This window comes from Diadema setosum, chromosome 19 (genome assembly GCF_964275005.1).
Source record: "Diadema setosum chromosome 19, eeDiaSeto1, whole genome shotgun sequence".
Lineage (NCBI taxonomy): Eukaryota > Metazoa > Echinodermata > Echinoidea > Diadematoida > Diadematidae > Diadema > Diadema setosum.
Window position 1 is genome coordinate 20327810 of NC_092703.1, and position 17627 is coordinate 20345436.

A 17627-nucleotide genomic window follows, 5' to 3' on the forward strand; every position below is an offset into this window, starting at 1 on the left:
AATTGGACAATCGATGCAAAAGTTGTGAATTTTTAAAGTTTTGGTGTTGGAACCGCTGGATGAGGAGACTACTAGAGGTTATGGCGTATGAATGGACAACAGTACCAAGAAAATATAAAGAAAATTCTACAAAAATCCATTTTTCATGAAAATTACAAATTCCATCAACTTGATATTGACATTATGTTAAGGGTAGCAATTATTCCCCCTGCTTTCTGAAAGCGGTTGGTCCATTGCTCTTTCATAATTCTAGAAAAGTGAATTCTTGTTGAATTTCCTTTATATTTTCTTTGTATTGTTGTCCACTCATACGTCATATCCTCTAGTAGTCTCCTCATCCAGCGGTTCCAACACCAAAACTTTGAAAATTCATAACTTTTGCATCGATTGTCCGATTTTCCTCAAACTTTCACTGATGCGTTCTACTAATGTTGCTGCTTTCACTCAATCCACATTGCTCTTGGGGTTTACCTTCCCTTTAACGTACTACAGTTATCATGGGTCAAAGGTAACAGATGATCAAATACATTGAAGTAAGCTATAAATATTTTTTGGGCACAAAATAGCCAAATGTATTTATATAAAGGGGGTAAAACTGCACCATGTACGTGACTCATGCCATGTTACAATGCACCGTAACCTTGATACTAGAGCAAGGGCTGCCCTTATGCATAATGCTATTACATGCCAGTAATGCCCGATTGTGTATTCCTTAGGCGTGCTTGTCCTGATGTATATTACACCGGTCGTGGTGATGTGCAGGATTAGAAAGGGGTTGCAATGATTTGTACCCACCCAGTTCCCTCATGGAAACCGAAGACTCTTAAAAAACGGCTCTCGCAAATCTCTCCGGTAATTGAGTTCCATTTGATTGGACAACTTGATCTGCCTTAGTCTGATTGGCCCATCGGGCAGTGTTGTTCGTTCTCCGCAGAGAGAGGGTTCAGCTCCAATCGATATTCGTCCTCATGCCCTCACCCGTTATTACAAGCCGCTCGAAAATGAACCATCCAAAGTATATGAGATGGATCCCCTCCATATTTCCCCTCGTGGCTGCCTTTCATATTGAGCAGGGGGGTCCGATGGAACATGGATTAGAATTTTTGATTTCACTCTCAGCTTGCAATTTATGTCATTCTAGTGTGTCTGGGTAGGAAATGTGCTGTTGCACACCGCTAGCCACATGACATTTTTGGTTTGTTAATTGTCTTGCGGTTCGAATGGTTCAGAATGGCACTCTGTGCCTGATGTATATAATTTCAAACCATTTCAGTTTCAAAAACATTCAGTCTTCAGATGGCAATTTCTCGGGACAGACTTGTTCTCTATGCTATCAATGCTGTCTATGTCTCCTTTAAAAGCAATACGTGCTGCAAAAGTCGATGACAAAATACCCCCGGTTTAGAACAAGAAGGGCATTAATTACACACACTCTGCTCAGGATTTATGCCCTTGTAGTGCTTCTCAGCTGACAATACCTCGATGAGATGATGCTGTTCGCCTCTCATTTCCATCCAGCCAGCTCTCTGTGGGTAAGGGACAAGCTTGAGTTGACGTAAACCATAATCAACCGTCCAGCGAAAAAGCTGTGGATATTGGAGATGTTTGCAGAATTTGTGATGGAGGCTTGGGAGATGTACATGTAAATTGCCCTTTGGATGTACACCTGTAGTCATGTAAACGTGCTTTGAAGATCTGAGTGGGTCAAACATGAGTGAAGGCCTGTGCAAGTCAATGACAAGAAGGTGCTTGTGAGATATTTTTGGTGTTCTGAAAGCCTGATGAATACCTCTAAAACTTCACTCAGGTACAGGAAAGACATTACAGGGACTGTACAATACTGGTTGAGGAGGGGATTCATGTTTTGAACATTCCTAAGTGAGATAATGAGAAACCTCTTATGAAATATGAAAGAGCATGTTATTCTAAGAAGGATTCAACGTGTATTTGATGAAAATTGGTTTTCAAATGGCTGAGATATCCAAAAAAGTGATAATGATAAAAGGCGACAGGCCATGCCTTTTATTAGGATCTCTTTGTTTCACCTTATTTTTGGATATCTCGGCCATTTCAAAACCGATTTTCATCAAATATACTTTTGATACCCCTTAGAATTGCATGCTCTTTGACATCTCATAGAGTGGTTTCTGAATATCTCGCAAAGCGTTAAAAAGCTAAATCCTCACCTCGACCAGAACTGTGCACACCCTTTAACACTGTGTAGCATTTGTGGAGTTAGATCTAGTATTGCTTCTCAACTGACTAAAACAACACCTCATTCCTACACATCATTTCATCATCTGCGAGACACTGTATATCATGCATGTTTGTTCTAAAATGCCTCAGATCATTGAGAGGAATCTAAAGAAATTGTTTGGGTTGGTTTGTTTGTTGTTGTTGTTGTTTTTTTTACAATAGAGACGGTAGTTTTCTTGCAGAGAAATGTGATCACAAGGAATCAGGATGTGCTTTATCATTGCCATATCTAACTTCTAGCAGTGTGGGAAAGTATACAAGGGAATATTGCACCTTTAAAGTGTATGGAAGTAGAACAGTTTTTCTCTACATTGGGATATTAGCGTTGATAGGCCATTCCAAATGCACAAATGCCAAGAAGTTAGTATGCATGTAGTGTTGCATTCAACTCTTTTCTCATTGTTTTCTTTATTGTTTTTATTCTTTTGTCAGATATCATGTCCATTCTCCATTTCTGTGTCATCATGCATTCAAAACTAAACATTTTAAATTCCATATCCTGAATAATTGGTACTTTCAGTTCCGGCTTTCAAAAAGAAGTTAATGATTTTATGTGAAAGTGGCCACAAATGGATACTCTCCCTATGAGTGTATGCGTGATGTCTCAATGAAAGGAAGGTAGGAATCGGGAGTATCAAATAGCCATTATCATCTCCAGAGTTTACCTGATAGTGGCGCTAGATGTAGTACCAGAATGTCATTCTGTAGTCCGATGGAGGTCATATACCTCATCCTGATTACAATAGGCAGGCACAAAGGAAAGGACATTATTTGGTGTTGTGTTGTGGTTGACGATATAATTGAGATGTTCATGGCAAGGTCTGTATATAATCTGTATAGTCTGTAAATATATATTGCTGCCCTGTGGATTACCCCAGGCTGTTGCATACATAGTGAAGATGTGAAATGCAATTTGTACCCCTTTCTCTTCTGTTCATGGCTAGTTAGTGATGAGTGCAGAAGGAAAATTTGCCGTAATAATGATGTCCTTCCTAGAATATTTTTATGTGACATATTAAATCTCTGGTTATCGTTATGCAAGATGGTTGTATGTGATATACTTTTCAAAGAATAGAGACCAAATTTACACACACACACAAACACACACACAATACATATTGACAAATAACTGGAAAGGTACAGTAATGCTCAATTTGCATTGCTGAAAATTGTACGCTTTTGGCATGCCATTTTGTGGGCCGTGACACAAAGTTTCGTTGGCTTTGGTGTGAAGTAATTGAACCATGATTGGAGCCATGAATTGTTTATAAAGAGTGATGCACATGGCTGAATACTGTACGAGCTGAATTTTCGCGTGCCGATGTTTTCGCGAATTGCTACTTGGAGGACATTTTCGCATGTTGTTAATTTCGCGGTTGCGAGGGTCTAACTGAACTTACCTATTCGCGCATTGTTATTTTCGCGTGTTGTCTTCGCGGTTCAAAGGCGATTCGCGAAATTCGCGAAAATAAAACCACCGCGAAAATTTCAGCTCGTACAGTATATATATATATTTTTTAATCCAAATTTGAAATCATCTTGTCAGAAGCAGATTTGTAATTAGATGCTGAAATGACAAAGAATTATTGTGATGAAGAAAAACAAGATTTGTTGAAGTAAATCAACAACAAGATTTGTTAAAGTAAATCAACTTTGCTTGTGTTTTGCCTGAATTAATTTCATACATTCAATAGTTATTATGAAATTATCTGTTTCAGATTGTAGCTAACTAACGTGTTTTATTGTTGTATTGTCTGAGGCTGTTGCATGGTGTGCCTACCACAGCTGCAAGATAGTCATAAAGGAATCATTATGAACTCTTCTGGTGATAAACAACTCTTCCCCCCCCCCCCCATCATACTTTGAATTAATGCACATAATTTTGTTTTATTTTCCATCTATCATTCTCCCTGTACAGCATTCCAAACCGAGGGTAAATTGTACCTCATCCTAGACTTCTTGAAAGGAGGAGACCTCTTCACGAGACTGTCTAAAGAGGTGAGTGTGGCCTAATTGAATCCAGGAGATATCATTTTGCGATTGAAAAAAAAAAAAAAACGCTGGAGGAGGAATTGTCTGTGCTAAAACTGGCCCCACACACACACGGCTGTCCTTCGTCAGCAGAGTGCGATAATATCGGCTTTCATGATCCGCAGTGTTTAGGATTCCCCCGGGTCTCATCACGATTGGAATTGAAAATGAGATTGGCTGGGTAGATGTAGCACCGGCCCAGCGCAGTTTTTTGTGGCCGAGGGTCGAGTGCGATCATTACGATGTCGCCGGCTCTCCTCCTGTTATCTCGTGGCGGCGCGCAGGAAAGTGTTACGTGACCACTCGTCTGATATCCATGGCAAGCAGAATGTTTGACAGTAGCAAGCAATTAAGTTTTCAGATATCTGTTGAATTATTGTTTGTTTGTTTTTTCTGAGTCCTTCCAGATGACAACTTATGAAAGTATTCAACTGGCAGTGTCCTGTTCATGTAGTGATTTTTTTTTATATTGAAATCTCACGTTATACCCACAAAAATATGCAATTTGTGCATGTGAACCTATTTCTTCTTTAAAATTTGCCAAGTTTAAAAACAGAGTGTGCTCAAGTTAGTGCAGACGAATTGCCATTGAGTTACTTCAAACTTTGCAAAGAGTACTTGTCTATGGCAGTACACTTGGGGGGGGGCATTTCGTCAGATATTTTTTTCTGACAAACTGTTGTAAGCTACTGAAATCCTTGCATCTGATCGGTTGAGATCAAATTTGTCAGAAAAGATATCTGACAAAGCGCTTGATGAAGAGCCCCCCCCCCCCCCACCTGCCAGATGTTCATGATGATCTGATCAGTAGCTGTTGTCAGTGTCTCTGTGTCTGTCTTACTGTCTGTCCTTGTGTTTGTAAAGTCTACCTGTCTCTCTGTCTACTTGTTTGCTTTTGTCCCTGTTAATCTCTATGAATGTCTTCCTTTATGTTAGTTTTTATTGTGCTCACATGTCTGGCTTTCTTTGTTTGTTTCAGTTTGTCTGTCGATCAGTCAGTCAGTCTGTCTGCCTGTCTGTCTGTCTGTTTGTCTGTCTGTCATAGTCTTTATGTAGTCACATATCTTTTTATCTAACTCACGTGTCTCACTGTATCTGTTTGTCTGTCTGTCTGTAGGTGATGTTTACAGAAGAGGATGTCAAGTTCTACCTCGCTGAGCTGGCCCTGGCCCTGGACCACCTCCACAGTCTGGGCATCATCTACCGAGACCTGAAGCCAGAGAAGTAAGACCCTAGGTGGCTCCAGTGCCAGTTTCACACAGAGTTTAGGCCAAATGTTTGAGTAAAAGGTGCCCCAACAGTACCATAGCCACTTCACATTTTACTCACATGCGTAGGTGTGGTCACTGAAAAAGTGTAGCATGAAAATGAGTTTGAAATTTTCTGTCACTTTTAATGACTTTATGAGGCATATTTCTGATGCTTTGACAATCTTTCATTTCTCACATATTTATAAGAGCATACTATCTTCAATGAATTCTTAATCTACTCTTTGAATGTGTAGCACTGTTCTCAGAATTCAACATTGTTTGGTGAATGAGGGTCGTTATTCCCATAATGATGTCAGCTAAAAGTGCAACTGCATGGCTAATGTCACAAATGTTATTTCTTCACTTGTTCATTTATTTTTAAAGTGTTTTTTGAATGTCATCAATTTCTAAAAGAGTTGCCTCCCCCTTTGTCTGTCCCTTACTTTCTCTCCACAGTATTCTCCTGGACGCCTCGGGTCACATCAAACTGACCGACTTTGGTCTGAGCAAGGAGTCCGTGGACGGCAAGACCTACTCCTTCTGTGGCACGGTGGAGTACATGGCGCCGGAGGTGGTCAACAGGCGGGGTCACACCACGGCCGCTGACTGGTGGTCATTTGGAGTCCTCATGGTCAGTTAAGACCCCTAGCACCATTCCATCCCCATCCCCGCTATCTATGCTTCCCGCCCTGTCCAAAGAACCTCACCCTTTTGCCTGCCCCCTAACCTATAACGCAAGTGTGTGACCATTCATAAATCCTCCTTTACCATTATAGAAACGTTCCTGGATTTTTTTATTTTTTTCTTTTAAAACACTGCAGCTGTATGTTGTATGTGGGCTGTGTTATTTCATTGGCAAGTTTCATCAAAAGACTGCCTTAAATATACCTTGGTAAATAGACCATTATTTTTTTTAAGCCCACTGCACACTACACGACATGACCATTGTGCAACTCTGGAGGCGAGCCAGGTCGCATGACCAGTCGCTGGACTTACCACTGCACACTACGCAATCGGTCCACTCAATATCATGTGCACTTTGCTTGTGTGAAAGCATGACCTTAGTAATATACTCTAGTGTAATTTGATATGTGAAATGTTCACAACTGGAAACTGGCAAGACTAGTGATGTCACACTTCCGGTTACTAGGTCATATGACCGACGTATCTTGGTGAAGTTGTGTAGTGTGCAGTGGCCTTTAGTGGTGTCATGTTCTTATAATGTACCGGCAGTAATAAGCCTCACTGGCTTTTGTTGCATTGAACAAGTTGATCATTGGCAAAATCCAGCCCAAAGGGTGAAAGATTTAAGCTCCTCTGTCACACTTGTGTTCTCCATCCTCAACATTTTGTTGAATATATTATGGACAATATTACAGATGATATCCTAAGTTGTGTATATTTTCCTTTTAATTCAAGCCTGGCAGGAGAACCCTTGCATGACCATAAATGTTTTTATGAACTATGTGTTCAATCTAATGAGGCAGTAACGTGTCATTTATGTGCTGGTACTGCAGATGCGTCGTATTCAGAGATTGATACTTGATATAGAAGGTGTACTAATGTCGAGTTCATCCTGTCAAAGAAATAAAATTTGATCAGCTAGCAGTCGAATGCTTGTTTGTGTTATAGAATTTTAGATACATTTACAAGTTCTCCGTACCTGTATCATACACAACATTATTCATTTATTCACAGACACATAAGCCTACAGTCAATGATAGAATTAATGAGTGATCGGTGCATTGTGACTTCGTTGCACAAACAGGCATAGAATCAGGTGCCAATTTTTCTCGCTGTTTACATAAGATCTGTATTGAGAGAAGGTGACTGGCTATCCAGCAGAGCCATTCAATGCTAGATGTCTTTAGGAACTATGCAATGCAAATCCCAGTTGACTTGTGGTGATTCATGATACCCTACCCTCAATATAACTTAGTAGCCAAATGAATATCTGAGTATGCGGTGTATATTTCGTAATGATTTTGATCATATTTTTTCTAAGGATGACTTTGATACCACCACCCCCCCCCCCCCTTGGAAAAGAAAAAAAAAAGCCTTCCAAACCAAGATTCTGTTAATGACATCATATTTCTTTCATGTTAAACTACTAATATGATTAAAGGCATAATTAACCATTTGCAGATGAAACAAAACCCAGCATTAGTGCCTTACAATAGTTCTAAAATGTGAGTTAGGGATAGAAACAACCATTGTTAAATATACAGAATGTGAACAATAGTTATAATAAAAATGTTTCCAGACTAGACCGTCTACAGTTACGGTTTATTGAGAAAATGGTGATATCTCCTTACTGTTTCAGACTTTATTGCGAATTTTTTACATGGTAGGTTGTTGTGTGATACAACTAACCTACACATATGCATCAAATGTGATATCTTGAACATTTTTTTAAATCACTGCTCCCAGTGGTAAACAGTACCTTTAATAAAAGATAAGACATTAGAATGCACCTTACCCTGGAGTGAAGATAACTTTCTTATTTCCATGTGACTAATATGATTTACAAAAAACATTGCACTGGATTGCAGGGAAACATGGAAGTTATGCTCAGCCTATATGTGCAGATGCATTCCTTTGTCTTCTATTTAGTCATGTCACTACTTTGCGAATGAGTGACAGATGATACTGTTAACAGAATTTTGGTTTGGAAGATTTCTTAGGGGCGTATCAAAGTATTCTGAAGAAAAATAGTGGAAAAATAAAATATGAAATATATGGCACAATATGTAGATATTAATTTGGCCTCATAAGTGGTGATCAAGGTATCATGAATCTATGCAAGACAACATGCATTTGCACTGCATAGTCCCTTTAATGGCAGCCTGGGTGAAACACACTATCAATTTGAACAGGTGATGTGCCCAAAGGAAATAGCAGTAGTAACAGTGATAAACACACTTGTCTTTACAACACATGTCAGGGACAGGAAAAGACAGTTTGTACATGCTCGGCAGATGCAGGAAATGCGAAATGGATGACTGAGCAGAATTGCCCGATTACCGTGAAATCTCGTGTTTGAAGTGTACTCTGTCATGTATAAAGTGCATCCCTAACCTTTGATCTCATAGAAAAAAAGGCTTTGTTTGACAACTTACAGCTTTGCCACGTGTAAAGCATTGTGTTACCATAATAGAAATGTGTGTGCGTGTGTGTATGTGTGTGTGTGGTGTGTGTGTGCGTGTGTGTGTGTGTGTATGTGTAGTGAAATGGTCGTTTATTAGGGTTGGATTATATAAATGCAGTGATTGCAGATTGATAGAATATTGAAACGAGTAGTTAAAGTGATGAAAGAATTTCAACATCACACCAATCCCTGTCCTTGAGCACATTTCATATGGACACCCTCTGTGTTAATTCTTGCTTGACACCCAGGAGGCATGCCTCATTGGTTGCTAATGTTACTATTAAGTCTTGACACTTTCAACTACATAGCAGTATCATAAGGTCAAAGGTCAGATTATTACAATTTTTACAAAACCATCCTGAATGTCTTTGTAAAGGCAATACTGAAGGCCCCACTGCAAATACTCCAAATACTTTTATCAATTTATATGGAAATGTTTGTGTTGTATGAGACTGCATCGATGATGTGTCCAAGAAGAAGGAGATATGAGATATATATGCCGGGTTATATTAAGCTTGTTTTCCAGTTGCGCAGACACATTGATGTGTTGAATCAAGCACCATCAAGGTCTGATTTATAATTGCTTTGTTTGTGCATATTTGACATATTTGTTTCTCTACTCTACTCTATTCCCGTTTCTCTCTGCGTGTCTGTCCTGGATCCTGTCTTTTACTCTGTGAACTAATGTATTCCATCTCTCAGTCTTTCTTCTCTTCATATATCTCTCTGTCTCTCTCTAAACACATCTCATATGTTCTGTCTCTCCCTCTCTCTGTCTCTTCTCTGTATACGTATATCATATGTTTCTCCATCTCCCTTATATCTCTTGCAGTCCATATATTTCATCGCAGAAGTATATTGTATGTCATTATATCTCCTCTCTCACTTGTGCTGTATGATGATCTATATGTTCTCTGTCTCTTCTCTATAATATGTCTATCATAGTATGTTTCTCCTTTCATTTTGTATCTCTAGCAGTCTATATTATGTTAGTTCCAGGACAATTACCCCCTTGACAATTACCCTGGACCTTTCCCCTTACAGTAGCCATAATCATGAACCTGAACCCAATCCTAACCCTTATGCAAATTCTAACTCTAAACCTATAGCCTTAACCCTAATCTTGAACTATCCTTGGGGGTCATTGACCTGATACGGTTATATCACTATATATATAGGTTGTAATATATATTATTGTACAGTATATCCTTTCTAACGTTACTGAATGATCATCTTTGGGGCGGGGGGGGGGGGGGGGGGGGTGGGGAGGAGGGTGATTGTCCTGGTACAGTTATACTGTAAAAGTGGATATTTTCGCGCGACTAATTTTTCGAGCTTGGCCAGTCAGGAAGAGTTTCATGTGTTTTTAATTCCGCGGAATCAAGACATCAACTACTGCAACATGTGGCAGGCAAAAATATTTGCGTGCTTTTATTTTCGCACTAGTTTCTGGTTGCGCAAAATGCGTGAAAATTTCAACATCGTGAAAATTTCCACTTCTACAGTATCTCCATACATGTATGTTGTAATATATTATTATACAGGATCTCCTCTCTCACTAGTACAGTATGATGATCTCTGTGTGTATAATACAACTTCCTCTCTCTCTTTCTGTCTCCCCAGTATGAGATGCTCACCGGTTCGTTACCCTTTCAAGGACAGCACAGGAAGGAGACCATGGCCATGATTCTAAAGTGAGTTCCGCCGACCGACCCCATGGCTGACCGACCCCTTCAGTCCCACACATACACACACACACACATGTCAGTCAGATGTGTGGGAATGCCATAAAACACAGTTGTATATCAACTTGGTAATTGACATCGCGGTGATCTGTGGGATAAACGGCAGAGGGTCATATTCCATCTATAGAAACCAAAAGCAGGAATCAAAGCAGAAGCGTAAGAATCGTTAAAGGGGAGATGACCCCTCAACAAAATGTGGATTCGGTGAAGGCAGAAATATTAATTCCATATATTGCTCTTCCTCAATTGGTATACTACAACAAGTGCAATACTGAGAATGTGAATGAATGAATCTAAGTTGTCATTTTTTTGAGAAGTGCACATTTCTTTGACTACATGTAGTTACTGAAATACATCGAGGCAGATGTTCTTCTTTCCTTCTGAAGGAGCTGTGATAAGTGCTGTTTCCATGTCCTGGAGATTTTTGAAATTCTTACGGATATTGCTCTGAAGTGTATGTCTAGGAGAAGTTTTTTTTTTCTCTCTCTCTCTCTCTCTCACTCCTCTTCCCCGCTTGCTTCTGATTGTTGACTTGATTAAGTTAGTTCAATTCAAGTTTCAGTGGGAAATTGCCCATCTCTGTGTATGTTTCTTTATGTTTATTTTTTTTTTCCGAGGCTGCCATCATTATTAAGCACTTGCTTAAGATGGCAGACTCCTGTACTCTTTTCTCTCTCTCTGACTGGAAATACATGTATAAAGTGTATTGCTGATTTTGTAGATTTCAGTGTAGTTGCTGAAATACTTGTAAACATTATTGTGATTATGTACATTTTTTTTTTTTAAATACACTGTTCATGTACCATAAACTATGCATGGTTGTTTGGAAAAATGCAGAAATAAGATGAAACTGAAACTATGGTTGATTGTTGTTGCTTATCACTTGTCCAGGGCCAAACTTGGTATGCCTCAGTTCCTGAGTCCTGAGGCCCAGAGTCTGCTCAGGATGCTTTTCAAGAGGAACCCACAGAACCGACTCGGGGCAGGGCCCAACGGTATCAATGACATCAAGACGCACCCTTTCTTCTCCACGATTGACTGGGATGTAAGTCACTCACTGTCCATGGGCAGCCACCCCTGTGGATATTCCCCATAAAGATCACCCCCTGTGATACTGTAAAACCAGAAATATTTGTGGCATGAATTTTTTTTTTTTTTTTTTAAATTGAGGCACCGGCCTTCTTCGCAGCATGCAATTTTTGCGTATTGCCACTGGCATTCAATGCAGACAAGTGTAGACAAGAACTTCACATGCATTGTAATTTTGCAAATTGTTGCTCCTTGCCAAATTTGCGAAAATTTCATGTGCAAGAAAAATTTCTTGTTGATTCTGAAGTGGGCAAGACAATTAAGAAGGCCCAAGTTCCTGTTTCTTCATGCACTTGGTATTTTTTTTTTTTTTTAATCATTTCTGTCTGATTTTATGCAGATGTATTTAGATAGTCCCATCTACTCTTACTGCAGTATTAGATATGCAGGAAAATAAGAGGTGTTAATTATTTAATGTTGACAAGATGATAATATCTGCAGAGAAATTCCCAGGACTAAGTGGGTTGCAATTTTGCTCTATTTTCTTCTCCCTCAAGGTTTATTCAGATATGTGTGCTGGACCTCAAAGGCATACGATTAGGTGTTGATGCCTTTATACAGTTGTTGCTTATTACTGGGAACTAACCAAGGTGTGTTGGTGAACAATACCACTTCCACATGATTTACCCAACGTGACTTGAAAAAAAGGGGGGAGGGTCGGCAAAAGGTATATACGTGGCACAAGGTGTTTCTTAAACTGAGCTGCCACTACTCTGCCCTCTTACTCTTAGATGCCAGGCCAGGGTCAAGTGAAGCACTCTATAAGATGGCACTAATACAACAAATTAGACTTTGTGTGTGAAACACCCCTCTTGATGACACATAAGTGAGTGCTATTATGTCATGCTTTTCCCTGGATGCAGAAACTGAGGAAGAAGGACCAGACGCCCCCATTCAGACCCGCCATCCCAACCAGCGACATCGTTCACTACTTTGACACGGAGTTCACATCCAGGACTCCAAGGGGTAAGCCACCATCGTAGCTAATCTCTTGTCAATGAGTATAATGCTGGTTTCCTATAATCAAGATTGAATGAGATGGTTGTGGTATCAATCAGTCCTGACCCTGTAGGAGGATGTCTGCTCAGAGCTGCCTTCTAGTGAGGAAGGGAACAGAATGGGACCTTCATTCCAAAAGCAAAGACTCATTTGTTAATCCAAACAGAAGATCCAAATTTTATGTACACCAAACACTCGCATAATTCGATGCCCCTACTTTATTGAATAATCTACCTGAGAATCTAAGACAAATTAATAACATAAATGAATGAAAATCTGCCATGAAAACTCATCTTTTTACACTTCATGTGAACATGGATCCTGGTTTCGGTGCAAACTCTGAATGTTCTTTTGTAGTCTTTCCTTTTCTTGAGCACATACGAACTTATACACTGTGTGTTATGCGCTATATAAGCATTGTTAGTTATTATCTTGTGTTGTAGTAGTACTAGTTATCTCTTCCATGTTTGTTTATTTGTTTTGTTTAATCATATTTGTTTTCAATGGTCGCATGTCAAATGATCTAGAGTTGGTGAATACACAGAGCAAGCTAGCGTGGATACCTCTTTCGTTTCCTTCCCAATTTTTGTGGAGATTTCGTAGGGCAAGAATGATAAAAGCATTAAGTTGCCATTAAACCCATAGTGTTCGAGGCAACTTAACGCCCTTCTCATTCTCAGCTGATTATTAACAATGTTCATGCATAAAACTATCCTGTTGAAGGCATAAACTCTCTGCATTTTGTCTTATGCCTAAGGCAGTTACATAACTTTCTCCCTTGTCATCCATCTTCCCTCGTCCCCTGACCCCAGATTCGCCGGCCGTGCCACCCAGTGCGGGGGCCCACCAGCTGTTCCGGGGCTTCAGCTACGTGGACCCGGTCCTAGTGGAAGAAGCCCAGAGGGATGCTGCCATGAATAACTCACACGCATCACCAAAGGAACAGGTGAGCCCTGGTCTTCTTGAATTAACCCCTCGGCTGTCACAGTCTTGGTTGCTAGACCTCCACTGCAGTGCCACATCCAAATATATTTCTATTCCCACTGGATTGGAAGATGCTAATATGTCTGTAGACTGAGCACAGTTATTTCAATACTTGCTATGTGTATTATTATTTTATATATATAGATATAGATATATATATATATATATATATATATATATATTTTTTTTTTTTTTTTTTTTTTTTTTTTTCAGAGTACATTGTACACATATAAACCAAGGCTCGACACTAACTTTTCTCTCTTATGACCCAATAGGGCCACTGAAATTATTGAATTTGACATCTTGGTGACTCAAAAGAGAGATGTGGTTGCCCAAAGTAAATTCATTTTGAATTTCAGTTGACTGATCGGGACATCAAAAAGATACCCATTTTGAAAATTTGGTGGCCCAACATCAATTTATAGTGGCCCTGGGCCATCGGGCCATGGCAAATGTCAAGCGTAGCATAAAAACACCATACACTTCACCCACCAGTCTCAGGACTATGGCAGAGATTTGCATTGGGTAATTTTAGCAGAAAGAATAAACCCCCAAGGAGAAGATAAAGTCAGTGCATAGTATGTGAGCCAAACTGGGCACATGATAAGAAAGGTGCGAATCTTTTATTTATGCTAGGATCTCAACAGAGAGGCCATGCTGTGCACACCTTGTATTGGCTGTTTAGCCATTTTTGTGTACCCAGGCACATTAGCCTAACTTGCCATAATGCTGTTTTATCCGCATTCAGTCATTCATCCAAATTTGACCTTCATGTATAGTTAGCAAGCCTGCTCAGATGGAGCAATGTGCCTCACTCTAACATGGAGGCATTGGTTACACTATGTGGATTAGGGGATTTAATAGATAATCTCTGCTTGCTGACATTTTTGCCAATCAGGGAAGAAGGCACCCCAGCATGATTGTGAATTGTCAAATAAAGTGCATGTAGGGTTAAAGGGGTGGTATTGTATTAGTTGAGGTGAGGATTCTGCTTTTAACTTTTTGCAAGATAATTAGAAAGCAATTCATGAAATGTTTAAGAGCATCCAATTCGTAGAGGAATTTAAAGTTTATTTGATGAAAATCGGTTTTGAAATGGCAGAAATATCCAAAAACAAAGTGATCCTAATAAAAGGTGGGTCCCAACTTTTATTAGGATCACATTATTTTTGGATGTCTTGACCATTTCAAAACCAATTTTCATCAAGTAAACTTCGAATTCCTGTTAAAATCTTATGCTCTTTCATATTTCATAAGAGGTCATTTCATTATCTCAAAGAAATCATGATTGAAAAACGTTGGAAACCTGAAGCCCCATCTCAACCAAAACTGTACCATCCCGTTAACCCTAACTTACCTGGGCTATTTAGCAAGCTTGAATTCCTGGGGGGGCCATTATGGCCCCCCCTTCAGATCTCGGCCGTTGATCGCGCGATCGCCGCAAAATTTTGCATGAACATAAAGCTGGATGTAATCTACAAGACTGTTCAGGTAAATTTTCAGAAAATTTGCATTTTTTATTTCAAATTAATTAATTGTGCAAATATATGCAAAGAACCTCATTTTCGTCTGTAATTGGCTTATAAAAGCTTATGGAATGCTGATTTTTGGTGTAAATATTCCTAGTGACATTCCAAACATTTGTGCGTAAAAAAAAAATCAGTATCAAAATTAATTTCTTATGTTTTTTATTGTTTTATCATTTTTTATGTATTTCTTTGTGTTTTTGAACTTTTGTTTTTGTTGTTTTTTCCAGCAGAATTTGTCATACACATAGAAGCATAACGATACTAAAATAAATTTATTTCAGCCATTAAAATTAAAAATATGAATCTTTATATGAATTAATTGAAAAAACACAATTTGTATTGACTTTGTACACAAAATCACGTTTTTGAGCAATTTTGGGGTTGATGAAAATTTTTTGAAGGGGCGTGGCTTTGGAACGGTATGCCCGGGCGCAACAAATTTGGTGTCAAAAGGTGCGCGAGACTTGAAAGTAAAAAGTCAGCGAGTGGCGCGGTCAAAAAAATTTGCGCAGCGGAATGGTTGCGGAATTCGTCGGGGGGGGGGGCATTATGCCCCCCCCCCCCCCAGGTAAGTTAGGGTTAAGTCATGTGGCCATCATGTCTCGAGCATGGGACATCTCATCCTTTATAATGAAATGGAATACAGAATGAAGTTATGTTGTTGGCGTTTTTTTTTTTCTTAGTTATTTAAAGTACAAAATTTGGGAATTCAAGATTTGAGAAACCCATGCAAGTAGAGTCCCAATCGTGAAGCCAAAACAACTCTGTCTTAGTTCATGGTTTGACATTTCTGAAGGTACACCTAAAATCCTGTTGATGCTTATGAAATTATGTAGGAAACTTGCATCATCTACTGTTACAACATAGAATAAAAAGAGTCAGCTGCACCTATTATAACAGGTGTGCTTAATGGTGATATAGTATGGAGAGTGTCTTGGCACTGTCATCTTTCACAAGCTGTAAATCAAGTGCATTGTGGATATTAATAGTGGACAGAGTCGACCCTTGGCTGTTCAATTGCCCAATTAATCATGCAGTTATGTCGTTATCTTTTTATATGTGGATAAAGTGAGTAAGATAGATACAGATGAATCAAGAGCTGATGGAATTGATCCTATGTTTTGTGTAATTGCTCATTGAATCATTTCCGTATCCCACTTTCGGATTAGATCTATCGATCGTGTACCAATACCCTGGAAATCAAATTTTTGTACAGCTAGAATGCACTCACACACACACACAAAAAACAGCCATACCCAGTTGTAATTCACCCGTGATAGCCCCTGAAAGTAATACATATTTCGATAAATCATATCATAATCTCTCTGACAATTTTGCACTTCTGCTCTGTGCGTTGAAGTTTTGCTCTGTAAGTGCTGGTACTGATGCATACATGTTCTAGCTATAAGCATTTTTTTTTTTTTAACGAATAATATCGAGATTCCATGTCGATCAGTTAGCTGATCGCGCGCACACATTGCATATTACTATTGTTCAAGACATATTTGGAAAAAAAAATGACAATAGCATGATTGTTCGATTGAAAGAATCTGGTGATTGACTAGTCTATTTCAAGTCATTTTTGTATTTGTATACTCTAAGATTTACATGTAAACCCCAATAAATTATAAATCAGTGTGACAAAAAAAATTCAAATACTCTGCTGATGGTGTGTCTCAAGTTGATTCCACCCCCCCCCCCCCAGCCGTTTAGGGTTAAAGAGGTAGAGTGGTATAAAGAAAGGTCTCTCATTTGCGCCCTTACTCTTTTTTGTTATGATTGTTTGTTGTGGTTGCAGAATTTTTATATGCCCATAATTGCTCTAATTACAACTGAGTCTTGAATTAAAGGACACGTTCACCTTCACAGACATGTGGGTTGAGTGAATGCAGCAATATTAGTAGAACACATCAGTGAGAGTTTGAGGAAAATCGCACAATCCGTTCCAAAGTTAAGAATTTTTTGAGTTTCTACTTAGTAACAAGTCGAAGAAATGTGCACTTTATTAAAAAAGTAAAGTTTTGTGAAATTCTCTTTTTATTTTCCTTTTTTTGGATTGTTGTATGCATGTGACATCATACAAAGTAGTAGTCTTCTCATCCAGCAGTGAACGCGCAGATACTTAAAAAATTCATAACTTTTGAACGGATTGTCCGATTTTCCTCAAACTTTCACTGATGTGATCTACCAATATTGCTGCATTCTCTCAGTCCTTATGTATATGAAGGTGGACTTGTCCTTTAACAACATACATTGTAATTAGAATACGAAAGTTCCTGTTTTTTTAACTGGCATATTTTGTCACTTTTTTTTTCTGATTTTTACACTGACTTATAACAAGTTCCATGTAATCTGTTTTCCAGTATGCGATATGCAGTGATGTTCAGATATGCTCATTTTGTGGTGAAAAGTTAATAATTTCCGCAGCAAATTTCCCGAGGACGTGATGATTTAATTTCGCACAGCTTGTGCATGCCTGTCCAAAGAGAATTTAAAGAATAGCATTAATTGCACTGTGATAGACACTTGGGACGAGAAATGTTTCCGTTATCATTTTGAACATTTGACTCTGTGATTTGTAAAAGAAAACAAATAT

General features: G+C 38.9%; 1 protein-coding gene across 1 annotated transcript in view; it reads left to right on the forward strand.

Moving 5' to 3' along the window:
* The window catches only part of LOC140242491 (ribosomal protein S6 kinase 2 beta-like), a 104297-nt gene that overhangs the window by 79388 nt on the left and 7282 nt on the right, over window positions 1-17627 (forward strand). The window contains exons 6-12 of the mRNA XM_072322224.1: window positions 4175-4254; window positions 5405-5511; window positions 5994-6168; window positions 10309-10379; window positions 11322-11475; window positions 12383-12485; window positions 13331-13464. Coding sequence (XP_072178325.1) covers window positions 4175-4254; window positions 5405-5511; window positions 5994-6168; window positions 10309-10379; window positions 11322-11475; window positions 12383-12485; window positions 13331-13464 — 824 coding nt within the window. The remainder of the gene's footprint in view (window positions 1-4174; window positions 4255-5404; window positions 5512-5993; window positions 6169-10308; window positions 10380-11321; window positions 11476-12382; window positions 12486-13330; window positions 13465-17627) is intronic.